At 56.6% G+C, this 27,435-nt stretch overlaps 3 protein-coding genes across 8 annotated transcripts; 1 reads left to right on the forward strand and 2 right to left on the reverse strand.

Moving 5' to 3' along the window:
• Positions 1-332: 332 nt before the first annotated feature.
• Positions 333-5,768, forward strand: ENO3 (enolase 3). Its single transcript, XM_079726268.1, has 12 exons — positions 333-351; positions 1,577-1,663; positions 1,907-2,002; positions 2,153-2,211; positions 2,383-2,452; positions 2,850-2,983; positions 3,873-4,095; positions 4,187-4,384; positions 4,586-4,787; positions 5,218-5,326; positions 5,486-5,544; positions 5,631-5,768. The coding sequence occupies exons 1-12, from the start codon at positions 336-338 to the stop codon at positions 5,698-5,700; spliced, it is 1,323 nt and encodes a 440-aa protein (XP_079582394.1). The 5' UTR covers positions 333-335; the 3' UTR covers positions 5,701-5,768.
• Positions 5,769-6,586: 818 nt separating this feature from the next.
• Positions 6,587-11,713, reverse strand: SPAG7 (sperm associated antigen 7). Its single transcript, XM_079726084.1, has 7 exons — positions 11,005-11,713; positions 8,462-8,529; positions 8,137-8,225; positions 7,932-8,016; positions 7,372-7,461; positions 7,116-7,272; positions 6,587-7,001 (listed from the first exon to the last, which is right to left on the reverse strand). Exons 1-7 carry the CDS (start codon positions 11,087-11,089, stop codon positions 6,892-6,894), a joined length of 684 nt encoding a protein of 227 aa, XP_079582210.1. The 5' UTR covers positions 11,090-11,713; the 3' UTR covers positions 6,587-6,891.
• A 346-nt stretch (positions 11,714-12,059) lies between these two features.
• Positions 12,060-26,988, reverse strand: CAMTA2 (calmodulin binding transcription activator 2; the record flags this gene model as incomplete). 6 transcript variants are annotated; one of them, XM_079726077.1, is made up of 23 exons in its annotated part: positions 12,060-12,123; positions 12,223-12,297; positions 12,482-12,669; positions 12,835-12,855; positions 12,971-13,042; positions 13,248-13,431; positions 13,685-13,881; positions 15,074-15,375; positions 15,558-15,780; positions 15,922-16,000; positions 16,302-16,486; positions 17,112-17,227; positions 18,830-18,964; positions 20,660-20,786; positions 21,517-22,454; positions 23,003-23,137; positions 23,485-23,638; positions 23,899-23,985; positions 24,570-24,705; positions 24,788-24,855; positions 25,235-25,338; positions 25,572-25,661; positions 26,952-26,988. In XM_079726077.1, 23 exons carry the CDS (start codon positions 26,986-26,988, stop codon positions 12,060-12,062), a joined length of 3,717 nt encoding a protein of 1,238 aa, XP_079582203.1. The 6 variants fall into 6 exon arrangements, with proteins under 6 accessions (XP_079582203.1, XP_079582205.1, XP_079582204.1 ...); XM_079726079.1 differs by lacking the exon at positions 26,952-26,988 and having other exon boundaries at positions 23,899-23,970; positions 25,572-25,602; XM_079726078.1 differs by lacking the exons at positions 12,835-12,855; positions 25,572-25,661 and having other exon boundaries at positions 23,899-23,970.
• Positions 26,989-27,435: the final 447 nt, after the last annotated feature.

Consider the following 27,435-nt stretch of genomic DNA (forward strand, 5'->3'; position numbering starts at 1 on the left):
CCACTTCCCTGCAATGCTGCTAGCCGACCACCCGACTGGCCCCCGGCGGTCAGACGCTCGGAAAGGGCCACCCCCTCTTCTCGTCCATTCATTTTTTTCACTTTTGATTCAGCATCATTCACTGATGGGCTGGGATCACGACCTGAAGCGCCCGCGGTTGGTGGGGAAAGGGCTCCTGACTGTCTCCACGCAGGGCAATAAGTGCTGTCCTAGCGCTATCAGTAGGGCGCCGCGCCAACTCTGAGGGCCTGTCTAAATTCGTCAGCCTGTCCCCTCCCCCACTGCCCTTGCGGGCCGAGAGAGGGTAGGATGGGGTGGAGCCGAGGGAGGCCGCAATGGGGACCCTGAGAGGTGAGACTCTCACCTTCTGAGTGGGGAGTTCAATTTTAGAGCTCAGAGCTTGCCCAGAACCCCCTGCCCCTGCCCCCATTGAGGACAGAGGCAGTCCCCCGCCCTCCAAGTGAGCTGAGCACGTGTGGATGTCGTTCCTGCAGCCTCTCTTCCAGACCCCCTCCCCAGCCCTGCAGGACTCAGGTTACCCCTGTCCTTTCCTAAAGGGCAATAGTTCCTCTTTAACCTTTGCAAAAGAGGAATATAATCCTGGGGAGAGGAGAAACACCCCCGCCCCATTCTGAAGCCCCTCCGCTGTTTCTCCCCAGGAGTGGAATTAAAAATAAGGACTTTTATTGGGGAACAGAGAGAAAGGAGGGGGTAGTCATTGATCTTTTGGGAAGGAGGCAGGTGTCTAGGGCCAAAGGCTTCTGTTTTAGGCTATAGTGGGCACTTGGCTGCCAGCCGGGCTGGAGGGGGAAGCTGGAGAGGGTGAGAGGCGGGGCTGGCTGGGGTACAGGGTGGCTGGAGGATAAATGCCCAGCCTGAGAGGGGGTGAGCTGACACTGTCCCAGCTGCCACCAAGACTCGGAGCCCAGCGAAGAAATCCCAGGTCTGGTGAATCTTTCAGCCCCGGGGGATAGGGGTGGTAAAAGGTGAGGGTGGTGCCGCTTGGAGAAGGGAGGGGGGAAATGTCAGCATTCTTTTCCTTCTGGGACTGGGGGTGCTTGAGAAGCCTGGAGGGGTTGGAGCAAGCAGGATGGGGGTGCCCAAGGACAGGGAAACAAGCGAGACTGAAGAGAGGCAGGCAGAGACGATGGAGAAGCGTGGTTAGAGTTGGAGCCAGATGGGGGAATCTGGGGCCCCTGAGGATTTGGAGAAGGCTGAGGAGCAGGAAAATGAGGTAGACTAACAGGAGAGCATCCGAGGGCTAGGAATCCGTGGAGAATAGAGTACTTGGCCAGAGGGTGGTGGGAGAAGGCAGAAGTGCATCTTTGCAGGAGGTGGGGTTGAGCAAGTAGTGGTTTTAAGAGAGGCCTCCAGATTCTTAAGACGGGAGAGTGGAATAGGAGCTGTTCTGAGTGGGGGAGGGGCTGCGCCTGCCACTTTGGTCTGTGACCTTTTTGTGGGATATTTTTAGCTCCAGCACCTGCCTTCTTGGGGCGGCAAGACTCTTAAAGGGCAAGGGATTTCGGGTTCCTTAAGGGGTCACCATCCACACTCACTCACACCTCTCGCCCTGCAGCCATGGCCATGCAGAAAATCTTTGCCCGAGAAATCCTGGACTCCAGGGGCAACCCCACGGTGGAGGTGGACCTGCACACGGCCAAGGGTAACACAGGCCCATTGAACGGGTTTACCTGGGAAGACCCCGGCTCCATCTGCCTTTGCCCTCCAACTCTGTGCCACATCCACTCCTTTCTCTGGGATCCCCTCTCCCAGCCTGCTCCCCAGCAGGGAGCAGCGCACCTCCCTCTGCACTGCCTCCTGCCCCTGGGCTCAGAGAGGAGACAATCAGTCCTTTGGGGGTGAATGGGACTGACTCTCTGTGATCTTCCAACTCCTCCCACCTCAGGCCGATTCCGAGCAGCTGTGCCCAGTGGAGCTTCCACAGGTATCTATGAAGCTCTGGAACTAAGAGATGGAGACAAATCTCGCTACCTGGGGAAAGGTGAGGAAAGACCAAGGGGGTGGTTTCAGGACGTGGTATGCGATGTTTGCACAGGGTAGAGGATGGGAACCCAAAGCTCTTGAGGAGCTGGGGGCCACGGGAAAAGACCTAATTGAGTAGAAGATCTGAACCCCGTGCTTCGGCCTCTAGGGGTCCTGAAGGCTGTGGAACACATCAATAAGACTCTAGGCCCCGCACTGCTGGAAAAGGCAAGTGGAGGACCCTCTCTCCCCCTCACCTGCTACCCGGTCCCAGGCAGCTCAGGCTTGGCCAACCATCCCATCTGCTCCAAATACCTGCACTTCTCTTTGCTCCAGCACATACCCTGACTCCTGAGAAATCTAACCTCTGTTCTCCCCTCCTCAAACCTGCCCTTCCAGAAACTAAGCGTGGTGGATCAAGAAAAAGTTGACAAATTTATGATTGAGCTGGACGGGACAGAGAATAAGTGTGAGTGAAGGGCTAGGGACAGGGGACGGGATGGGCTGTGGGAGGGGCAGGGGAGAGACCGCGGACTGAGGTTTGGTTAGGATTATTTCTGTGTCTCGCATTTTGGGGCACACCGTAACTGGCTGGATTTGTATTCATCGCACAGGCATTTCCTGATGCCTGCCCTGTGCCAGGCTTGGGCCAGGCTGTGGACACAACCGTGAAGCCAACACATTCCCCTGGGCTGGGTGTTCCCAGAGCACCTCAGGCTGTTGGGGAGAGATCTGTTAACAAACTCAGTGCCCAGTGGTTTGGAGTTCTGGATTCTTTCTGGGGTGACCAGAAGGGACGTTCTAGGAGCTGACCCTAAACCCTGTGCGAGGGGCTTTCACTCTTTCTTTGTATTTGCTTCCTCCAGCCAAGTTTGGGGCCAATGCCATCCTGGGTGTGTCCCTGGCCGTGTGCAAGGCCGGAGCAGCTGAGAAGGGGGTCCCGCTCTACCGACACATTGCAGATCTCGCCGGGAACCCAGACCTGATCCTCCCGGTCCCTGTGAGTGCAGCTGCCCCGGCGCATCCCACAGTGACCCCACCCAGCAGGGAGAGCATAAGCAGCCCCTGGAAAGTCCACCTTTCAGACCCAGCTCCAAAGAAATGGTTTCCTGAAATGGACGCCCTCCTGCTGCGGTCCAGCCCTCCCCCTTTCCCACAATCCAAACCTTCCCTTCAACCTCTCTCTGCCTCTTTCCCTTGATGTAACCGGCTTCCTTCACATTCCAATCCCGGGCTCAGTAACTCCAATTCCTCATTCTGCCCTGTGCCCCAACCCCAAATCAGATCGAGAGCTTCTTCACGGCAAAGATCTTGGCATTTTATTTTCGTATCTTCTTTAATACTTATCAAACCAAATTTGCTCTTTATGGAAATCCTTTGAATTTCATTGCAATAATAATGTTAGCATTTATTGTTACTTACTAACTAGATTGTATAAGAGCCTGAGCTCTGGAGACAAGCTGCTGGGTTCGAATGCTGGTTTTGTCCCTTTACTAGTTGTGTGATTTTAGGCAAGTTTATTTAATCTCTCTATGCCTCAGTTTCCTTATCTGTAAAGTGAGGGATAATAAGTTGTACCTAGTTACAGGGTAGTTTTGAGAATGAAATTAGCCAATAAAATATATGTAAAGCACTTAGAGCAGTGCCTGGCCTGTAGTAAGTGCCGTATCAGTGTTAGCTGCTACACCAGGCACAGGCTAAGAACTTTACATCCAGTTGCTCTAATTTAACACATAAGATTCTGCAGGCAAGCAGGTGGTGTCCCCATGTTATGGAAATGAGGAAAGAGTCTCTGAGGAGTAAAATTATTCATCCTAGACCATTCAGTAAGTAGGGGATCCAGGATTCCACATCGATGCCCAGGTCTAAGCACCCTCTCCCCATCTCAGGCCTTCAATGTGATCAACGGGGGCTCCCATGCTGGAAACAAGCTGGCCATGCAGGAGTTCATGATCCTGCCCGTGGGAGCCAGATCCTTCAGGGAAGCCATGCGCATCGGTGCCGAGGTCTACCACCACCTCAAGGGGGTCATCAAAGCCAAGTATGGGAAGGACGCCACCAATGTGGGTGATGAGGGCGGCTTTGCACCCAACATCCTGGAGAACAATGAAGGTCAGTGTGAGCACTCGGAGGGGCAGAACCCCTGGGTCCCCATGGAGACGGGGTGCACCAGAGCCTCAGGTCCTCTCTTTCCCTCCCCCAGCCCTGGAGCTGCTGAAGACCGCCATCCAGGCGGCTGGTTACCCCGACAAGGTGGTGATTGGCATGGACGTGGCAGCGTCTGAGTTCTATCGCCATGGGAAGTATGATCTCGACTTCAAGTCAGCTGATGACCCCGCACGGCACATCACTGGGGAGAAGCTGGGGGAGCTGTATAAGAGCTTCATCAAGAACTATCCTGGTGAGACCCTGGGTGTTCCATCACTCCTGCTTGAGTCTCCAGCAGCTGCCCTACACGCTGGCTTCGACATCTCCACTGCCACCAACTCAGTCCTTCCAATCCTTAGCGCCACTGCAATCTCCACCCAAACTCTTCGGACCTGTCACTCCTCTGTGAGGCCCTTCTGACCTTTAACCCGGATCTGCTCCCCTTTCCCACCAGTGGTCTCCATCGAGGACCCTTTTGACCAGGATGACTGGGCTACCTGGACCTCATTCCTCACGGGGGTCAGCATCCAGATCGTGGGGGATGACCTCACAGTCACCAACCCCAAGAGGATTGCCCAGGCCATTGAGAAGAAGGCCTGCAACTGCCTGCTGCTGAAGGTCAACCAGATCGGCTCAGTGACCGAATCCATCCAGGCGTGAGTGCCTCTGGCCCTGGGGCGTCACGGCCTCCCTCCACCCATACCCAGTCCAGCTACAGTATTGCCCACTAACTCCGAGTCTGACTTTCCCTTGGCTCCTGACCCACCCCACCCTTTCGACCTCAAAGCTTTGATTAACTCTTGACCTCACCCCAAGAGCTTTGCCATTGTTGCCTTGCCATGCCTCATCCCCACCCCGACCCTATGACATCCCTGTCTCCCAGATTCTGCTTCTTCCCACCAGCATTCAGGAGCCCAAATTCAAGATCAAGAATCTCCCCTTCTCTCCTGCTTCCCAAAGAACTTAGTCACCACCCTCCCCTCAAATCTCCCACTCCCCAAAACAGAAGGGAAAAGCCCCACCTAGCCCCTGGCTTTCCCACTGAGGAGGTCCCACCGGACCTTATTGAGTGTCCTCTCCACCTAGCTGCAAACTGGCTCAGTCTAACGGCTGGGGGGTGATGGTGAGCCACCGCTCCGGGGAAACCGAGGACACATTCATCGCTGACCTCGTGGTTGGGCTCTGCACGGGACAGGTACTCGTGGCCCCCCCTCTGCCGACTGTCTGAGTTTTCTTGGGATCCCTGGCCTCCTGCCCTGGAGTTGAATGCCACCACAGGGTGCTCCCTCAGGGCCAGGCCCAATCCCTCGTCCCTAGTCTCATGCAACTCCTGGAATTCCTCTTCCCTCTTCAGATCAAGACTGGTGCCCCCTGCCGCTCAGAGCGTCTGGCCAAATACAATCAGCTCATGAGGTACAGTGGGTGCAGTAGGCCTGGGTGTAAAGAGCTGAGGGCCCTTGGGTTGGAATATCACAGCCCTGACTTTGTCTGCCTTCCAGGATTGAGGAGGCTCTCGGGGACAAGGCTGTTTTTGCTGGACACAAGTTCCGTAACCCAAAGGCCAAGTGAGAAGCTGGAGGCCCCAGGATCCCACAGGACAGATCTAGGCCTTCAAGCCCTTCCCCCTGAAATAAACACTGGTGCCAACCAAGGCAGTGGCCTGCTCATTTGTGGGAGGGAGGGAGGAGACGCTGGTCTCTGGGCTGCATGAGACAGGAGGTGGAGAAATAGGGGCAGGAAGGGAAAACGGACGTGGAACCTGCTGGGACAAGGAGGAAGTGAGGGACTGGCCAGAAAGTTGGGCTGGATCTAGAACCACAAAGCTCACATTATGGAAGGAGGCTGGGGGAAGCAGGTGTATTATGTGAAATGAAGCTGAAGAGGAACTGACAGAACACTGAACCAGCTCCGGAGAAGGGGAGCAGGATGGGGGGCCAAGGCCTGACATCACCCTGAGGGGGGCAGCGGGATCAGACCTGCCCATGAGTTGAAGCGCACGGTCTGCAGAGGGCACCGCAGTGTGCAGTCCGAGTGCTCGTCCTTAGGAAACCGAAGTGCTTGGGGAGGATGAGAGTGTAACCAGAGCAGCTACCATTTCCATGGAGCTTGTAGAATGTGAAACTATTCTAAATATTTGACATATACCAGCCTGTGTAATCTTTGAAACAGTCCTATCAGATAGTTACATTATCCCCATTTTACTGGTGAGGAAACCGAGGCACAAAAGGGTAAAATACTTTAACCAAGGTAACAGTAACTGGCAGAGCCAGGATCCAAACCTAGGCCATTTGGCTGTAGTGACTGTGCTCTTAAAATACTATCTTTTATAAATTTCTACAAAAGTGCCAATATTTCGCCATCTTTGGCCCACAAAAACAATCTTATACTGTTCAATCTATAATTGTTTCTCTTCCTCTCCAGGACCCACCTTTCTCTGTTCAAACAAACCAAGACATTGGGTCAAACAGTGTTTACTGAATGTAAAGTAACCCCAGCCCCATGGGGAAGAAAATTCCAGGGAGAACAGAGAATAATACAGATTAAATACCCACCTGTACATTCACGCACACGCACGCACGCACACACACACACACACATATACACATCCAAGCTCCAACAGTGACAAATCAAACACCTGCTTCCCCCAGCCTGAGTGACAGCTGTTAGGAGGTGCTTCAGAGGTGGGGCTCCAGGATGGGTTCTAATAGCAGCAGCCTCGTCCCTCCCTGCCCTCTGCCCTGCCCCAGGGAGCTGGGGTGTCTAGGAGGTAGGTGGCAACTCTTCCCCGCTCTGCCGCAGACGCTTCTTGGCCCGGATCTCATTCATGGCCTCTTCAATAGAGCGTGTGTCCCTCTTGTTGGCCACAGGCACTGGGGGCAGAGGGGAGGGTGGGAGGGCCTAGGAGCCCTGTGCTTCGGCTTCCCTCCCCTCCCCCGATCTTGTGCTCCTCTCCCCTGCCCTCCCAGCCCCCACTGTGGCCTCACCACAGCCGTAGGTCTTGTTGGCCTGTAGCATGTGGGCCGCATCCTTGGCTGCCCCCTTCCCAATGAGGTGGCTGTACTTGTCCTTGTAGTCGCTGGCAGGGCTCACCACCACAGGTCCCTGCCGGGCTGCCTCCTCCTCCTGCCGCTGGGCCAGCTCCTAGGGGTGCCAAGGTGGGGCACCAGAGCTCAGGGCCTGACCCCAACCCCTCCCAGGTGGGGGGCTGCAGGACCCCAGGGACTGCCAGGCATAACTCACCTTCAGCCTCCGTTTCTCCTCAGCCTTCTGGGGGTCCCACTCCTCGCCACGACGGTAGGAGTCCAGCTCTTCATCTGAGGGTGCAAACTCCTGGGAAAGAAGGAGATGATGGGGTCAAGGTTCCACATACATGTTTCATCTCATTCCTCTCCCCCAGCGTGGGGCACAGGCTGAAAAGGAGAGAGGAGACAGCGGGGAACTCAGGCCTTTTACCTTTTTTTGGGTGCAGTGCAGCGTGGCACACAGGATCTTAGTTCCCCGACCAGGGTCGAACCCGTGCCCCCTGCAGTGGAAGCTCAGAGTCCTAACCACTGGACCACCAGCGAGGTCCCCCTTTTACCTTTTTTTTTTTTTTTTTGCGGTACGCGGGCCTCTCACTGTTGTGGTCTCTCCCGTTGCGGAGCACAGGCTCCGGATGCGCAGGCTCAGCGGCCATGGCTCACGGGCCCAGCCGCTCCGCGGCATATGGGATCCTCCCAGACCAGGGCACGAACCCGTATCCCCTGCATCGGCAGGCGGACTCTCAACCACTGCGCCACCAGGGAGGCCCCCCCTTTTACCTTTTTGAAGATCATGACATAGCGACATTCGTCATCTTCCCCAAAGGAGAAGGATGTCAGGCCAGCCACTTCCACCACATCGTGTCTGGGAAGGGGGAGCGAAGGGGAAAAACTATGTAGAGCCACGAAGGGGCCCAGCGCCCTCCTCTGGAGGGTCCTCCCGTCTGGCCCTTTCATGCCTCCTTGGCCACCCAGAGACACTCACAGTATGCTCCTCTCTATCTTGTTCATCGGCTGAAACTTTTTCTTGATCTGCCCACTGTCTTGGATGAAATCTGACACCTCTTTCTCCATCTTGGTAAAGGAAAAAGGGAAGAAGGTATGAGATGATGGCCCCACCCCAATATCCCTCTCCCCTGCCGGGCCAACAGGCCTTGGCCTCCCACGCCTTTCCCAGCCACCGTGCCACTGGCTTCCGGGTTTCACCTCTCTCAAGACAGTTTCCAAACAAACTGACTCTTCAACCTTCCAATTCTAACTTATTGGAAGTCCTTTCTGAGGCTGCCTTTGATCTCTCCAGTTGTTCTCACCCTTTTACGAAACTCCACTTTCTGCTGTTTCTCTTGCTCCTGTAGTTTCTTCAGGCGGGCTGCCTGCTCTGGGGGTGAGAAATGGCAGCATGAGGCCGAGGTGGAAGCATGGGTGGGGAGAGTTTGTAAGGCTTCAAAAGGGATCTCATGTCCACTGGGAGGGTATCAGGCTAGGAAGGTAGGATTACTGTTTATTTGCCAAGCATTTATTGATAGTTCCTCTATACCTGGCACTGTGCTAGGACCTGGAGTACAAAGAGGATTAAGACATAGGTTTGCCCTTTAGGAGCTCACAGTTTAGTGGGAGTACCAAAGATTAGAATCATGCTCAACCCCATTTCCCAACCTACTGGGGAAACCAACTAACAAACATTTATTTAATGCCTGCGACATACCAAGAACTATAAAGCACTTGGGGAGGTAACGAGAACAAACCAAGCCCTGGTCTCAAGGAGCTTATCATCTCAGTGTCTGCATAGGGAAGGGGAAATTATTTAACTTCCTATATTGTGTAACACCCCCACTTTTTACTTCTACAGCCAAGATGAAGCTGAAATGGCCAGTCTGACACTCTTCTCCTTTGGGGGTGTAGCTGTCTGAGGTGAGCTGTAAAGGGAACTCCCTACCCTTGGGTCTCACTGTCCCCTCTTCTCTCTTCCGCCATTTCAAATTCTTTATATCCTTAAGGCCCACTTCTTCCACAGGATTGGAATTCCTTCAGCTGCACTGAACCTCTTCCCATTTTCTTAATCACTTCACGTCTTTGCACATGTTGTTCCTACTGCGTGAAATGCTCTTCCTCCTCTTGCAAACTTTGAGATCCACCATGAGTCAGAGTTACTCACTTCTTCCTCTGGGGCCCAAGCACATTCGGTTCAGACACCCACTACGGCATGTGCTGAGAGCTAACCGAGTGTGACTTTTGTCCTCCCTACCCCACTATGGGCTCCTAGAAGCTACAGACCCTGTTCATCTCCTATCCAGTTACTCTCTGTGGCCCCAGGGCCCCGACAGCTCAGGAGCTCTCCTCTCTCCCACCTCAAGGGCTCTGACCATCAGCACACCCCATATTGGCCACTGACTGTTCTCGAACTGGCTTATGAGTCATCTCTCTGCATCTGGGGAGGTAGCATAAGACTATGGTTAAGAACGTAGCCTTAAAAGTCACACATGGGTTTTGAAACCCCACCACTTAGTAACAGTGTAACGGCAGGCAACTGACTAAACTCTGAACTTCAGCTTCCTAGTCTGTCAACGGTCGCTGGTGAACCCACCTAGTCAGTCATGGTGTTAAATAATTCCCGTTCCCAGGTCCCATTATGCTCCCTCCTTCCTCAGAGCTTTCAAATCTCTGTCTGGAGCACTGTGCTCCCCTCTCACTTACTGACTTACCTATTCTTCACATCTCAGCCCACTGCAGACTAGGTTAGGACCCCTGGGTAGCCCCTCTCATAACAGTTATTTTTCTTTCAGAGCACTTATAAAGTTGGTTATTAAACTCCTGTGTGATCGTTTCATCAATGCGCATTTCATCGATGCTCCAGACTGTGGGCTCCTTGAGGGTACCCTGGCCCCTAGCAACCATTCAGTAAATATGGATGTTAGTACGATATTAAGCAGCTTGAGCCCTTTGAGCCCTTTGAAGGCACCCAGGCAGCCCTGGCCTCCCTCGGACGGGTGGGGAGCCGGTGTCCTCCCCAAGGTAGTCAGTCATTCTGTCAGACTCATTCACACTCCGCAAAGCGAGCAAGAGAGGCCTGTACCACCCGGCGGGCCGCGCCCTAAGCTTGCAGCCCAACTTGAGCCGCCTGCTGGGAAGTTACTCGGAGAACACAGGCGGGGAGACCATGGCCAATCGGACCGGGTAAGGGCATTCTCATCCCTCCAATCAACATTCACGACCCGCCCGGGGAGCTCGGAAATTTAAGGGGACAGATGAGAGAAAGGTTGGAGGGCGGCCCCAAGTAGGAGGGGCATAAGAGCGCCGAAAGGACCCAGTTAGAGGTGCTGAGGGTAGGGTGGGCTAGAGGAAGGTCGAACAAAACTTAATAGGTAGACCTTTAAGTTGAGGTGGCCAATAGGGGAGAAAGGACTGCGGATGGGCGTGTCCTGAATCCAATCGGAAGGGGACGAGGCTCAGGGACTCGAGCGCCAGGAGGTGGGCGGGGCCGAGCGGTCGAACTCAACCCCCCCTCCGATCCGAAGGCGGGCCGAGGAAAACCAAGGGGTTGGGTGGGGTTGAAGGCAGCCTACCAATCAGAGCACGCCACCGGCGGACAGGCGGGCCCATCGGCGAATTGAAAACAAGGACTGCGGAAGGCCAAGGTAGAGCGAGCCAGGGGCCTGGCGCTGGGCTTCAGGTAGCCAATCAGCGTCCGCTAACAACAGCGGGCGGTTTGGCACCCCTTTTAGGGACTCGGGGGGTCTCTGAAGGGGCCCGTGAGGGGTCTTTCAAGGTGGAGAAGGCGGGGTCGTCCAAAAGGGTAGGAGTGCGGTCCTGAGAACCGGGCGAAGAAAGCCGGTTGTGAATTTGGGATCCTCACCTCGGGCCTTGCGCCGAGTCTCCTGGTCACCGAGGCTGGGTGGCTTCTCCATGGAGCTCAGGATGGAGCCCAGTAGGTCCGCCATCTTGGGAGTGACTGAGAGGGGGGCGGCGCGTCTTAAAGGGAAGGGCAAAATGCCTTTAAGGCCGGAAACACGTCGGAGGCGGAAAACCACGCACCCGCCCCGGCGCGGCTTAGATCCCTGCCCAGCGCGCCCGCAGCCTCCCGCCGGCCGAGGCCCCGCCCCCCGCAGACAGAGGCCGGAGGCTGGCTGGTGCAGCGATGTTTAATGGCAATTCGTAGAAACCAAGCCCATGCACAAGTAGAAAGTGCTCGTGGAGCCGGCAGGAGGCCCCCGCCGCGCCTGGAGCCACAAGCCCGGCCGTGCAGCCCTCCCTGCGGCGCCTTAAATAGATTCTTCACTATACTCTGTATGTTACATTATGTACAAGCCCCCTCCCCTCGGGGACGGGGCGGGACTCCGCAACGCGTTCCTATATACACCCCCCTTTGGCCCGGAGGTTGGTGGCCAGAGTCGGTCGGGGTGACTGGGGAAGACAGGGCCAGAAAGGGAGGAGACAGACGCAGACATGCGGAGTCGGGGTGGGGGCACGGTCAGCCCTGAAACACAAGGGGCGTGCGCGTAGCGAAGGCAGAGGTGGGACCGAGGCGGATACATTCAGAGACGCATCGAACAAATAAATAAGGCAAGTCAGGAAGGGGCCGAGGTGGGTACAGGCAGGGAGGGAGCTGTGGAGAAGGGGCAGGCAGGGCTCCGGAGGTCACAGCTGAAGATGCAGGTATGTGGGGCGTGGGTCTTCTGGAGCCAGGGACTAAAAGAGGGGGGGCACGACCCGGAGGGAAGAGGAGAAGGAGCCGGGGGTGGGAGAGGGAGTTCAGCACTTCGGAGGGGGAGGGGGTGGAGACCGAGGACGGGCTCCAAGAGAAGTGACGGGAAAGCTGCCGACAGGGGGCTCCCCCTCCCCCAGAGAGCCCTGTCCCTGTTAAGACTGCAAGAAGCGGCCCCCAGGGTGATGAGAAAGGCAGTGGAGAGGTCAGGTGGCCAGTCCGGGCTGGGGAAGCCCTTCCAGCTCCTGGTTCTGCTTCAATTCCCTCATCCTGCGGAGAAACAAGGAAGGAGTCAGAGGAGACCCGCAGATCGGGGAGATGGGGTGGGGGAGGTGGCAGGCCCAAATCCAGTGAGGGAAAGGGCAGCACCTGTGCCGGCAGCGCCGCAGGAATCTCATGATCTTCCGGGCTGCCTGGTCCTGCTTCTTGGTGAGAAAGGAGCCTCTGGTGGAAGAAAGAAAAGATGAGACCTCACACGACACTCAGGCATCCCCTGCCGTCCGCCCCTTAGGGACCCTGGCAAGTAAAGGCAGGGGGGCAGGCTGATGAGTCGGGAGTCCACGGACAGTGGGCATGGACACAGTGGGTGGGCAGAGAGGGCCGAAGGGCCGGAGGGCTAGCGCCGTACTTGTTGCGGGCAGGCAGGGTGCCCGTGGGCCGGTGGGGAGGCCCTGGCCGGCGGCGGTAGGAACGGTAGTGCTGCTGGATGAGCACCGCCGCCCTGCGGCTCTGCTGAAACCGCTTCTGTTCATAGTAGCTTCGGAACTTGCTCTGGATCAGGATGGCCGCCTGGGTCATCTTCTTATAGAGTGCAAACTGCAGGAGTGGGGAGGAGGGGCAGGGGCTGAAGTGGACAGAGACCCAAACCCCTGAGGGTCACCCCCAAGTTCAGCTGATGCAAGTCTATTTCTCTAATCCACACGCTCATGGAAAGGCTGAATCATCACAGACAACCTCACACCCAGGTCTCACGCCTAATACCTTAAGTGCAATCCAGGTCAGCTTGTGGAGAGAGAAGGGGAGTTAGGGCTCCGGCAGCATTCTGGATGCTCTGGGCTGGAATGGGTGTGTGTGGGTGTGGGTTGGTGGGTATGCTTTCAAGAGAGGACCGTCTCACCTGCTTGTACTTCCGGTAACAGCGCTGGATCACAGCTGCTGCTACCTCCTGCTGCTCCTTCAGCCGCCGGCCCTAAGGGGAGAGAAGGAGGTCTCAGCACTTAACTGCCCACCTAACGGACATCTGACCTAACCTTCCGACTTGCCTGGGGTCCCCGACCCTTCACCCCATCCCAGGCCTGTGTGGATGACTGTTGTCCCTCCCAAAGTCCTGGGAACCCGTAATCTCCCTGTTCAAGATTGTGTAATTCATCCCCTGAAACACCCAGCCCCCTGACCTTGTACTTTCGGAAGGCCGTCTGGATGACTCGGGCTGCCTCGTACAGTTCCCGCTGCTCGTGATCCGATAGGGTCAGCAGGGCAAAATCACTCTCCATCTTGCCACTGGCAGACGCAGAGAGAAACTCTGCCCAGGAAGGTGCCGGAGGGATAGCCAGGCGACCCCGCTCAAAGGGCAGTTCGCTGCAGGAACAGGGAGAAGAGAGGCCATGGGGCATCTGCAGTCCCTCTTCTCCCACCTGGAGACTGCTGTGAAGGCACAGCCCCAGCAGCAGAGCCTGCAGAGTGACTTCAGAACTCAGCAGCCAGTGCCAATCCCCTTTTCAAAGGCTCTGGGGCCTGAGCCAGGATGGAGCTCTGGCCATGAGGAAGCTTCCTCCCTCCCTCCCATGTTCCTCTGAAGAAGGATCTGGAGGCTTTGTCCTGAGCTGGTCACCTGGGAGGGGCTGAGCTGGGGAAATGGTCCACATTCTCCAGGTAGCTGGCCAACCAGGACATGGTCTCGCTGAGCCCTGCAGCCCCCGTCCGCTCCCGCATTGGGGCTCCGGCCTCAGGCAGCCCGACAAAGTCCTCCCGTTTAATCCGCTCTGGTGTGGCTTCAATGATCTGCTTGGCCAGTGAGATCATGTCCACCTGGATGGAGGAGAAGCTGGGTGAGCCTCGAGGGGCCCCGACTGCCAGCTGTTCCGGCCTGTTCCGGCCAAGGCCGTAGCGTCAGTCCACTTCCTATCTTGTTCCTCCTCTCAGCACCAGACGATGAGGCCTCAGGGACGGCTGTCCCTGCTAACCCTGTCTTTCTCCGCCAGTGTTCCAGACTCATTTATACTTCTTGAGGTCCCACTCAGGAGTACAGCCCTCTGTGTTGAGGCATGGAAAACATAGGCTAGGAAGGACATATACCACATGGGGATTCAGGAACTGGGCAAATGAAGGGCTTACCCTTCCAGGCTGACTGCCCACTGTCCCACCCGGCCTGCCCCATGCCAGCTCCCACAGACCTGGCCATGCCCGCCACCCCATCCCACTCTCCAAGAATCAGCTCAGAGCCTGCCAATCACATGACACCTTATTGAATGGCTCCAGCCTTGCCTTTGCTCCAGGCCTAAAGCCTGCAGCACTTCCTGCTGGCCACACATAAAGCAGCCTACCTTGTGGAGCTGTCTACATTTTTTGTACTCCAGTGCTACCCAGTTAATCCATTAGCCTCTCTAAAGCAGATATGTCCCCAGTCCTAGTGGAGGAGTATGCTGCTGCACTTGAAGATTCACTCTCTCATGTGTTCATTCATTCCACAAGACTCTCTTAGCTCTTACCCTGTGCAAGCATCCCCCCCCACCCCCTTGCCCCAGGTCATTGCCAGATGCTTCCATCTTGCCAACCTCTCTGCTCCTCACTCCTCCCCACTCCCTGCCATTGCTCTCGTTCCCAAAGAACCTTGTCCCTTCGTGGATCAACAAGTAACCCCAGATGTATATGTATGACTGATTCACTTTGTTATAAAGCAGAAACTAAAAAAAAAAAAAACAAAAACAAAAACAAAAAAACAAAAACAAAAACAAAAAAAACAAGTAACCCCTACAACCCGGCTCTAACTGAAGATATTCCCCAGAATTTTTAACCCCCGATGCCTCATGACTCCTGAGTCACAAGCTCTGACAGGAGCTAAGCAGAGGATAAACTTGCCTGTCCCTAAATGAGAGTAAATGGCCCCTTCTTCCCAAACTGCAGCCAGACTCTGATTCTGTTTCATGGAATGGTCGGCATCACCCCACCCCGCGCCCCACTCTACTTCTAGCCCTCATAATTCCATCAGCGTAAGTGGTACCGGGATCACATCCACAGCTGGTGGGCTGTCAGTTTCCGCTGGAGCAGCCCCACCATCTGGGGCCGGTGGGAGAGGAGGCGGTGAGGGTGGGGGCCCTTTGGGGTTGGTGGCTTCATAGTCCATGAGGAGTAGGGGGGCCTCTGGGGCACCAGAGGAGAGCTGGCCTGGGACCATCTCCATAGTAATCTCAGAGGTTGGCAGAGGAGCAGGGGGAGGACTCCCATCCGGGGCACTAGAATAGGCTGATGTGACGGAGAAAGTGCCATCCGATAGCTCCGAAGGCGAGGAGACACTGCTCAGACCTGCGAGGTGAGGGAAGGGGGTGAGGGCAGAAGGCGCCACCTGCCCTCTTGCTGCTCTCAAACTCCCTGGCCTTGCTGCTCTTACCTCCCCATCCCCGCTGCCTCTTCTCGCACTCTGTCTCCCACCCTCTGGCTTTCCCCTGGCCTGTCCTCCCACCCACGGTCCCCTCTTAAACCCTCACCAGTGTCTGGGCTGGAGGAGGGCGGCGACAGGGCAAGCGGGGGCTCAGCTGAAGCTTCCTGTCTCTGCAGTTCCTCAAGGCAGCGGGCGAGGCGCACGTGACCCCGGGAATGAGCCACGGACAGGGGCAGGCGGCCCAGAGAGTCGGGAATGCTCAGTGCCTGTCTGTTCCAACGGAAAAGGAGCACGGCAGCCTCCAGGTGGCCCAGGGCACAAGCCCACATCTGAGGAGAAGAGGGTGGGGGTGGAGGTGAGGCCTGGGGCCCGTCCTCACTCCTTCCCTGTATCCCTCAGAGGATCTTCCCTTTGAAGAACCATTCCCGTTTCCCGTTGCCCACGTGCACTCAGGAACCCAGCATCCTCACCAGAGGAGTGCAAGAGAAATGGTCCACGTTGAGTGGGTCAACCTCTTGCTCTAAGTCCAAGCTTCCGGTCTCCACACTCCTGGAGGGTTTGGGAAAGGGACAACAGGGTCCAGTCAGGGAGAAAGGGCGCCCGGTAGGAACTTCAGAATCGAAGGGACTGGGAAGCACTAAGGTCAGTGGGATAAGCAGTCAAAGAGATTAATGAATGTAAGGAGGTCAAGAGGTCAGCGTTGTAAGTCAGGGGACATTAAAACTCCCCCAAGTGCAAACCCTCTTCCAGCCCCTCTTCCTTTCCACAGTGACCCCAGCTCCCATGGCAGGGCTCCAGTTCCTCCTCAGTCCCTGGGCACCCCCGCCCTGCACCCACGGCCCCGGCTCACCGCCACTGGCTCAGGGTCTCGATGAGGCGGGCGTAGCCCTGGGCAGCAGCCAGGTGCAGCAGGCTCATGCCCCGGAAGGGGCTTCCATGGGCCAGACGTTCAGGACCCCTCCAGGTGGAGCGTGGGATCATGCTCTCTACCAAGACTACCACCCGTGCCTCGAACCCGGGCCCCTGGCCTTCATCCTGTGGTGCACACACCCTTAGGTAGAGACCTGAGCATCCCCAGCCTGGGATGGCCTTAGCCACCCCACGCCTGTCCTCTCAGCTTCCAGTTCTGCCCTCTCCCCACACGTCCCAGTCTAGGTTCCCACCACTCGGATCTCTGATGGCCCATCAGTCCTCCCAGTTCAAGTTCCTGGGTGTCCCCCACCCCCACCCACAGGCAGCTTCCTTCAGGTGCCAGACCTCACACCCACTTGCCCATGTTGTGCCTTCCCTTTGGCTCAGATCAGTGCCATATCCACAGATGACTTCTCCCCCTCAGAACTCAGAGTCCTCTCCCAGCCTTCTTCCCTCCGAGACCTGGGACCCCCAGAGCACTGAGCCCCAACTCCCTGGATCCCCTCCCCCACCCTCTCCCTCACCTCCACCCTCCTTCAGGCCAGAAATAGTCTGAAGCCTGTCATGCCAAGAGGGTGCCCAGAATAGCCGGTCTTGCCGTGGGGCGGGGGTGGGAGCAGGATGGCGTCAGGGACAGGGAGGAGGGCTGGCTGGGCCGGAGAGCGAGGGGAGTCACACACTAGAGCCTATTTCTAAGGAAGACCCTCCCCCTGCTCCCTACCGTCGAGTGCCCTCCTCGTGGAGGTACCTGAATCGGAGGGGCTTCAGGACCCCGGTAGGGGGCCTGCCCAGCTGCTGCAATCTCTGCCATCCGCTTCTCCATCTGCTCCAGTCGCTCCAGGATGGACATCCGGAACTGGTTGTCTGAGAGGGAGTGGACATGGGGGGCTTAGTGGGCAGAGTCCAGGGGATGCCCTGGACACCAAAACTGGACCCTGTTCCAGAGTCTGGGTGGTGAAGACACAAGCATATCCTTTCCTCCTCTCCAAACAACGGCCCTTTACCCACCCACCTTCTGAATACAGCCCCCCAGGACCAGTCCTCAAACTAGGGGTCTTCATACTATCCATCGACCTAGGACCTGAATCCAGAACCAAGACTGTGTCCTTCAAGACACACGGACAGTAGGACTCCCCACAGAGAATCCAGCCCTAGCTGCCCCAGATCGCGCGCGCACACACACACACACACACACACGCTCCCAGCCTTCTCCCAGGTGACGGTTCTGTCCCTTCTTGCCCCAGACACTACCTCTGTAGTGGGCTGGGGCTCAAGGCCTCCAGGGTCCCTCCTCTCTGTTAACCACTGCCCCAAAGAGCTCAGAGACTGTGATTTGAGAAGCACCACCCCCTCCTCCTGGCCCCCCGCAGCTGTCCACAAAGAGAATGGCGGGGAGGGGAGGTGACAGAGAGGGATGGCCACGTCCATTCCTCCTCCTCCCCCCACCACCCCATGCACAAACGCACACGCGCACATGCACACGTCCCAAGCTATATCTGTTCCCTCCTGAGATCACACAAGGACAAGGAGGGGAGGCAGGAGGGGGTCAGAGCCATGGGGAAACAGAGAAACCGGTGCAGGCTGGGGATGTTCTGAGATGCCAGGACAGAAGGGCATGAAGGTAGAGAGGGGACAGTGGGGAGGAGGTGGAGAGGGATGAGCAGAGACTCAGGTGTGACAGGAGAGTGTGGAAGAGATAAACAAGGAGAGGAGAGAACGCAAAGGAGATCTGGGGGACATACCGAACAGGCGATAAGGAAGACGGGAAGTGAAGACAAGGGTCCAAGGAGAAATGGAAAGAAGAGGGAGGCAGGAGACCCACAGGAGAGACGGTAAAGCACAGATTAGATAGGGACAGGAGGAGACGGAGACAAGCAAACCTTAAGAAGCAGATGCGGAGAGAAACGATTCTGAAAGCCACAGGAGGGATAGCCAGTAAAAGGGACAAACACAGTTCTGGATTTAAACAAATACACACACGTACACACATACATGTGTATGTATGTGCACCTCTGTATAAGAAAATATATTACAGGTGCTGTATGTTACTGAGCAATGTTATAGTCAATGTTCATTTTCTACTTTGTGCTTTTCTGTAATTTCAAATTTTCCTATAATAAATGCCTATCTTTATAATTAGAGGAAAAAATGATAAGAAAGTTTAAATACGTGTTTAGGTACATATATACACTCATGTTTACCCCATGTATGTTGCTCTACACCCTGTCGCTGCCCCTCCCATCCTTTGAGATGCAGAGGACAGGACAGGCACTGGGACAAAGCTGGCTCCAAGATTTACAGGGAAGAGGAGATGAAGGAAGTTTGCTGCCTCATTCAGAAATGACTAATGAAGCAGGAGCTGGGAAGAGTAGTAAAATAGGGGCAAGGCAGTGGCTGCCTGAGTCCTGAGGGGTCTAGGAGCATGACATGCTCAAAGGTTGTGGGGTCAGAGGGCTAGGTACTCACCGTCCAGTGACAACCAGTCAAGCTGAGTACTAGGCAGTGACAGGAATCGGCGGGCTCGATACTCAAAGAGAACAGAAGCAGAAAGGGGTCCCTCCCGCCCTGCCACCTGCAAAGACACCAGCCCAACCTCATGGGCTGGGGAGGGCAAGGATCAGCGAGGGGGCTCTCTTTCCTGGGCTCTTTCTCTGACCGCCTGTGTCAGGGTCACAGGTGATCATTTCACATCTACCTCCCCTACTCCCCCTGCTGTGGGCCCCAGAGGCTCCTGGCTTCAGTGGCCTTGGCACTAACTGGGGAGGGGTTCCCTTCATTTGAGAACTTAATACCTACTATAGGCCAGAGACCCCTTGGACTCTAGACCCTGTACTTCAGGATGTTGTTGTTCAGCACCAAGGTAGAGAAGCAGAGGATCAAGAAACACCTATACTTAGAAACAACTTGATGAGGGTGAAATCTCTTGACTCCCCAAGATCAAGGTCCAGAGGTCATAACCCTGTTACTAAGATGCAGGAAAGGAATTAGCTGCTCACCAACAGGGTCTAATAAGAGCTCTTTCCCAGGGTCTCAATGTCTATAGCCTGGAGAATGAAACCACCAGGCCCTGGCCCCAAGACCAGAAGCTGAGACTCCCAATTCCTAGCTTCTCTGGTCTCAGCCCCTCTCCTGAAATCCACCATTGAACAGGGCTGTTGAGACTGGGGGAGGACACACTCATAGACAGCAAAGCTGTCAACCTGTCACTCTAGTGGTCCTTAGGGTCCCACAGCAACATTGCTGAGTGCCGGGTAAGGGGCAAAGTTGGTGGCAAAAGGGCAGAGATGAGCCTTGGCAATGACATCTAGACCTGGGCTGTCCAAAAGAACTTTTCCTCAGTGACAGAAACATTCTGCATCTGCACTGTCCAGTAGGGTAGCACTAGCACATGTGGCCACTGAGCACCCAAAATGTGGTTAGTGTGATGGAAGAAGTGAATTTTAGGGCTTCCCTGGTGGCACAGTGGTTAAAAATCTACCTACCAATGCAAGGGACAGAGGTTCGAGCCCTGGCCCAGGAAGGGCATCCTACATGCCACGGAGCAACTAAGCCCGTGCGCCACAACTACTGAGCCTGAGCTCTAGAGCCCGCAAGCCACAACTACTGAGCCCATGCGCCACAACTACTGAAGCCTGCGCACCTAGAGCCCGTGTTCCACAACAAGGGAAAGCCATGACAATGAGAAGCCTGTGCACCACAACGAAGAGTAGCCCCCTCTCACTGCAACTAGAGAAAGCCCCCGCACAGCAACGCAGACCCAACACAGCCAAAGGAAAAAAGAATTAATTAATTTTAAAAAAAAGAGAAGTGAATTTTATATTTTATTTAATTTTAATTCATTTCAATAGGCACTTGTGGCTAATGGCCACCATATTGGACAGCACAGGTCTAGAAGCCAATGTCCTTCAGTCCCAAGACTGGTTGGAGGAGACCAACATCTCTCCCTTCTCATTCTCCCAAGAACTCCCTGGATTGGGGCCAGAGGGCCTGGACAGACATTAGAGACTTGGGTCAAATGCCTAACCTTACAGGAGGGGAGTCCAAGGACCTAAAAAAGGAACAGACTTACCCAAGGTCACCAGTCAGCTAAAAAGTAGATTTCTTAGGCCAGAACTAGACCTTCTGACACCTAAGCCCAGAGTCATCTGCCTGCTGGCGGACTACAGGGCTCAGCCCCCGGACTGGATGAGGTCCTTCCACTCTCAGGAACAACCCAACACATTTGTTCCCAGTGCTTCCTGGAAGTCCTAACTGTCCTATCTTAGTCCCTTCCCCTACCATTCCCAGTCCCCATACCGGGACAGTAGCAGCGTAAGACACCAGGCTGGACAAGTGAGGCTGGCACTGCAATGTGATCAAAGACGCAGGAGTAATGCTCGGCGGCCTCTGTCCAAGGTCCTGTGATGAGCACCTTGACTCCACCCTGCAGACGGAAGTCAGAGAGCAGTGTGACTGGAGCTCTCTCTGTTGAATATCCCTTCACTCACTCACTCATTCATTCATTCAATCAGACCCTGAGAGAGTATCTACTGTCCTCTGTACACTCCTGGGTCTGGGGTGCAGGGATTGGACAGGACCCAGTGGAGGGAACTCAACCCACTGTCCCTTCTTCCCACACTCCTGTCCTCTACCTGAATCTGCCAGAAATGGGGAGCTCGTTGCCTCCCCCAAGGCTACCAACCCATTTGCAGATAGCTGTCACTGGAAGGAAGTCCTTTTCTCAGGCCCCCTCTGGACCCCCACTGTAGTTCCTGCTTTCCCTCTCTGGAGCAGCAAAAAGCAGAACTTCTCCACTGCTGAACACAGGCTTTCAGCTTCCCAAAGTTTGCGGTCACATCCCAGTTGTATTTTCTCTTCTCCAGGCTGAGTCGTCCCAGTCCCTCCCCGGCCCCACCCCACCCCATGAAACGGTCACCAAGGAATGAAGTCCCCTGGGGCACTTGAGGGACTCACACAATCACAATTCACAGGTAGAAGGAGGAGGGAGGGAGAAAGGGTTAGTCAGAGGGCCTATGAAAACAGAAAAGGAGCTACACTCTATGAAAAACAGAGGTTGGGAAGAGAACTAAGCAGCCGTGGGAACTGAGGGAAACTAGGTCACAGACCACGGGGTAAGAGGGATGCAGGAGGGAGGAGAGAAGCCTGAGACTCACCTCAGGGTAGGACCACTCTGGGGAGAAGTCTGTGATGGTGCTAAGAGCAGGAGAGAGCTGGGGGGCTGGGGCAGGGCCACTCGGAGCTTCGTCACTGATGAGTTCTCCCATGAGGTCAGGGAATGATGAAAGACTGAAGGGCTCCAGTTCACTGGCCCCGCCAGCTCCTCCAAACAAGGCCTCCCCTCTTCCTACTCTGCCTGATGGCTCCAAGGGGGCAGGCGAGGGTGCGGGTGAAGGAGGGGGTGAAGGTACAGGTGGGGCAGCCCCCTGGGCCTTGAGCTCCTCCCCACCGTTGTCATCTTGAATGAAGAAGCAGTTTCCTCTTCTCCCGCCTGCTCTGGGCTGTGGAGGGGGACCCCGAGCAGCTGCCTGGGGCTCCAGGGCAGCAGCGGGCTCTAGGGCAGGACAGGGGGTATGGGCGGCCTCTGTCTCAGGAAAGTCTGGGCTAACCCCCTGCCCTCCTCCATATGTCTGGCCCCTCTGTGGGCTGTTGAGAAAACGATCCGGGTCAAAGGCAGGGCTGGGAGGAGCTGGCGGGGCAGAGGGCTCAGAGCCTACGACTACAGCCAAGCTCATGGAAGGCCTAGGATCGTCCTGGGAAGCCAAGTGCCTGGTGGGCGTCAAGCCCCCAGTTCGCTGCTCCAGTCCCGTCAGGAGGAGGATAGCGGTGCCTCCTGTCGAAGAACCCCCTCGGGAAGTGGGAGGGCTAGGTCTGATCTCTAGGGGTTCCGCAAAGCCGGAGGAAGAGGAGGAAGAGGAAGAAGATGGGGAGGTATGTGCCTTGGGGAGCTCTGGGGGAAGTGGGGCTATCAGTGGAGGGGGTTCAGGGGGATGGGGATGGGGGACAGAGGTCAGGGTTAAAGCTCGGGGCTCCACTTTGGGAGAGATGATGCGGTGTTTCGTGCTGCTGCATTTGTGGGTAAGGCTCCCAGAACCTGCAGTGGAAGGGGTGGTGGGGAGAGAAGGGATACGACACATCTTTCTCCAGCCTTCCCTTACTGGAAAGCTTTCATGCATTTCCTGAGATGTCACTAAATACCAGAGGTGTCATACTGATTATGGCCACTGGGAGGCAGCAGAAATATTTCTCCTCCCCCTCCCTCCCCCTGGAGGAGCACCGCAGGAGAGGATTGAGGGCTTGGGGGAATAGCTCAGAGAAATAGGTAAAGGCACAGAAAAAGGACAAGAGAACAGAACCAAGTGGATACCAACTAAGAATAAAGCTAAGCCTGTGTGTAAGTGGTAGTGCTAGGGTGGCCAGGAGCCGCTATATGAAGAAAGCAAATAGAGAGCCTGGGCTTCCAGGAATCAAGTAAAAGGAACTGGGCAGTGTGCAGATGGGAAGGCCTCTGCTCATATGGCCCATCTTTCTGGAACATGCAAAAGACATGCAAATAAGCATGCAAATCCCAGCCATCCCCCTGGTGTGAGAAAGGGCAGCACACTAGGAGGGAGGAGGGTTCCAAGGTCAGGGGTCACTAACCAAGGCCTCCACTGCAGAGACAGGCGTGAGTTCGGGGTGCAGGCTTGGTCGGGTGGGTGTCCAGGATCTGCTGCACCAGCTGCTCTACAGAGAACTCCTCTGTCCCGTTCCCACAGCTCCACTTGATGCCATGAACTAGAGGAGAGTTGGGGGGAAGTGCTGTGGGACCCCCACAAAATAGTCACCAGGGAACCTTGATGGCTCTTCCAAGCACCTGAGATGCTCTAAGCCTTCTGGCCAGGTGAACAGAGGCCAGCAGCCTCAAGACGGCTCCGACCTGTAGCTCACAGCTGCCCTCCATATTCCAACACCTTAGATCACACCAGGGACCCTGGTACCCACCCACCCACCCAGGAAAGACCCCTCCTGGCTTGGGGGGAAATGGTCACCCCACAGACTCCTGAGTATAGAACCCTGGCCCCTTTGGGAGCTCCCTATGTCCACTCTCCCCATTGACAGCTGTCCTAGCCCTGCTGCCTTACACATGGGCTTCAGCTGTCCCAACAGCTCCTCCCGGGACCACTTGAGCCACTCTCGACGGTCGCTGCTGATGGAACAAAAGATGGGGCTGCAGCCCTTTCCACAATCCTCCAGGGCTGGGACGTTCAGGTAGTGCACAAGGACGATGTCAGGGTTCTGAGAGCACAAAGGTACACGCAGAGTGCTATGGGGTCCTGCCGCCCAGGGGTTCAGCCTCCTAGTCCTCACTTTCTTCCCAGGCACCCCCAACCTCACCGCCCAAGTTCTGGCTCTCTCCATCCCCAAACCCCTTTCTCTTCTTCCCAGTCTCCTTTTCCCACTCAGTACCTAGTCATCCTTCCACTTCATTCTTGCAGGCCCCCACCTCCCTCAAAGAGCCAGGTAGACTCTGTCTCCCTGAGCTCTTCCATCCTCACCTGGAGCAGCCAGTAGCAGCGCCGATGGAATGTGGGGACGATGGAAGAGTGAACGTAGCAGCCATAGAGACACTGCCAGGAGACAGGCTGGGGTGGGGGGAGGGCTAGTCTGCTCCCCAACTCTTCCTCTGTTCAGTCCCTTTGCAGGAATCCCAATCTTTCCACCAGTTCCTCTTTCACCCTCACCCACCCCCACCTATTCCCCACACCTTTCAAATCCCAGCACCCCAAGTCACCCTGGGACGGAGAGGAGGGAACAGTGGGGCCAGGGCCTTACAACAAGGACCAGATTTGCCATATGGAACTATCCAAAAATCAGAGGGCATGGCAACAACGCATCCAAGATGAGGAGCAATGATTTGAGGGAAGAGAAACCTGTGCTTAGAGGGTCAGTACTCGGACCCCTGCAGGAAATGCAAGAGAAGTAAGGGGGTTGGGCATCTGTGTCCTCCAGAGGGAGGTGTGGCCTAAGTCCTGGAGAATTGGGTCATGGAGGGAAATGGGAAGCAGAGAGTAGGCTAAGCAACCACCTAGCGGACCCAAAGTGAGTGAGAAGGGAAGAGTGACTGGGAGGGTGGTAGACAGAGAATGTCACCAAGCCCTGGCAGGGCTGGAACCCAGCTAGTGGGGAGAAGGAGGACCAGGGCAGGTGAGCTGGAGGCCTCGCTTACCTCCATGCCCTGGACCTTCAGCTTCATGTGGTCCTCTCGGGTGGTCTTCCCGTCCTTCCGCTTCTTCCAGAGGTAACCATCCTTCCGGTATTTCACCTTCTTGCGGTTGTAGAGGATAATAGAGCCATTCTGAGGCCTGAGGAGGGAAGGATTGGCCTCGAGTTCTGTGTACAGAACCCAGGACCCCTGCCACACCTCACCTTCACAAAATTTCTCACCTTGTCTTGGGTGCACAGGATAGCCACTCATCATGCTTCTCGAAGGTGATCAAGTAGGATGCAATCTCCTGCAGGAGAAGAGGCACTCAGGTGGGTGTCCCCTTTCCAAAGTCTCAGGCTGGCCTCTTGGTCTTTCCCATCTATACCTTGGGGATAACAACAGCGTCTGCTCTACAGCGTCCTTGGAGGACTGAATGAGATAATGCAGGACAAGTACTGAGCACAGTGCTTGGTTTGTAGGAAATACTTTGTAAGTGGTAGATAGTATCTTTACACAGGTGGATATGCCAAGGAGAAGCGAGCTACTACAAGATGCAGGGCTTTATACCTCTCCTATGATCCTCAAAGAGCCTAGAGAATGTCGACAGGCACAGCAAGACCCCCATTCACACTCCTCCAGCCCACCAGGCCCTGCTACGCCCTAATCCCCCAGGCTCCCTAGAAAACCTCATTTGTATTCCACCGGAGCCGCTCTGGAGGCAGCAGCGCACAGCGAGGAAGACACTCCAGCAGCTTCTTGGGTAGAAAGATCTTCAGGTGGTGGCTGTTCTCTAGAGGGGATGAGAAGGGAGGACTTAGGGTGCTGCTCCCGATATCCCTGTGATAATCCAGGGGAAAAGGGCCAAATCCAGAGCATGGGGTGGGGTGGGGCGGGGCGGGGCGGGGTGGGAGGGTGGGATGAAATGATGACAAGGAGAGCAGGGATCCAAGAATTAGAAGGTCACCACCACTTGGGGAGAAAAAAAGGCTGTGCCCAAACTGGGAACCTGGATTGTGAACTCACCAGCAACCTCGGTGGTGTCCTTGGTATTCATGGTGAGGGCTCCAGGGGGCAAGGTCACCCCCGGCCTGAGGGGCCGGGGGGAGGGGGAGTCTGTGCTGGGATGGGAGAGAACAAGGTCATGGCAGAAGCCTCCACACTATCCAGGATGAGGAGGATGAGGTGGGAGACCAGGTACAGAACTGGGTTGTGATATCTAAGAAAGATGAGGAAGCGAGAGGAAGGGGCTGGACTATGATGTCAGAGTACAGCCAGGGAATGGAGGAGAGGGAGAACCCAGACATGGTGCCAGGAACCAACACGAGTGGGAGACACAACAGAACAGAGTAATCAGGAAGAGACCGGCAGGGTGGGGGAGGGGAGAAGGCCGGCGGGGCTGGCGTTGGGCTCTTGCGGGTCTGGGGCTACGGTGAGGTCAGGTCCTGGGGCTGGGACTCAGAGCATCCGGTTCTTGGAGGATGCTTTGGCAAATGAGAGCCTGGATGCTGGGGGGAGGGCAGGAGATCTAAGTCCGGGTGGAGAGCTAGGCCTTAGAAGACACACCCTGAGTTACTTCTCTATTTGATTTTTTCGAAGGTGAAGGGCAGATCTGACAACTGATCTTAACCTACACCCTTCCCTCCAGATTGGTCGGGGCCTGGTAGAATCTGGGCTAGACGCCAGGACCCAGCAACCCACCCTCAGGACAACCCATCCTCCATCCTGAGGCTGACCGCCCTGTGCACCCCGCCGCACCTCTCTCCCCAAAGCCTCTGCCTCCCTCAGCCTCCAGGCCTATTCTAGCCCATCTACCACTCTGGCTCCAGCCTGGGCCCCCACCCTCCTGGGGGAACAGATGGAGGCTGGAGGATGCTCTCAGCGCGGGCTCCACCAGGTGTCCGGGGATGGGGAGGGGAAAGAGGCCCGTCCGAGCTCGGCTGTGAGCACTGGAGCCTGGGTTGGGTTAAGGACTCCGCCCTAGGGCGCAGGTGCGCAGTCCGGGATGGGGAGCCGGCCAGGGTGCGAAGCGGGCCCGGGGGCGGCCCCCCCACGGCGGGGCGGTGGTCCCCGGAGACGCTCCGAGGTGGGAGGGTCCCGCCTCCCTCCCGCACGGAGGGATGTCCTGCAGGAGATGCGGAGCAAAGTCCGCGGACGCGTGGCGGGCAAGGGGCAGTGCGGGTGCCGGGGTGCGGGGGTCCCCGGGACGGTACTGCCCGGCAGGTCCGCCGTGGGGCCCTGCGCCGAGCTGCGCCCCCTGGCGCGGGGAAGGAGGACGGAAGCGGGGAGTGGGGGCGAACCGGGAGAGGGCCGGTGGTCCCCGGGGCGGCGCGCAACGTCCGGGCCGGTGGAGCTGCGCCCCCTGGCGCGGGGGCGGAGAGGCAGGCGAGAGGCCCCGGCTCTTACCTCCCGGGGTCCCGCGGGTGACGGCGGCAGCGGCCATTCTACCCCACACCGACCCCCCCCAGCGCCGGCTGACAGCGGCGTCCGACGTCACTGCGCACGGGGCGGGGCCTCCCAATTAAGGGGATGGGGGTCGGGACGGGAACCTGGGGTCAGCACACGTGGGGCGCTGGGTGGGGCGCTGGCTGGAGGGACTTGGCTTCCAGGGCCCCGAGCCAGGCGGAGGGACGGACTGCCGGGAAGTCCCGGAAGGGGCAGCAGCGCTGAGGGGCAGGATGCGGGGTCCCGGAGGCGGAAGCTGGGCCGATTGACGTGACCTCGGCCGGGGGAGTGGGGCGCGGGCGGCGGGCAGCGGTGGGCGGGGGGACGCTGGAGCCGGCAGGACTTTTTTTCGGGCACAACTCCTTGAATTTGGGGGACACAGCCCGACTTCATTTTAGCGGGGTCCTCACGAAGGTGAAAGGAGCCCTCCCGCCCCACGAGCCTC

Source organism: Hyperoodon ampullatus, assembly GCF_949752795.1.
Source record: "Hyperoodon ampullatus genome assembly, chromosome: 19".
Lineage (NCBI taxonomy): Eukaryota > Metazoa > Chordata > Mammalia > Artiodactyla > Ziphiidae > Hyperoodon > Hyperoodon ampullatus.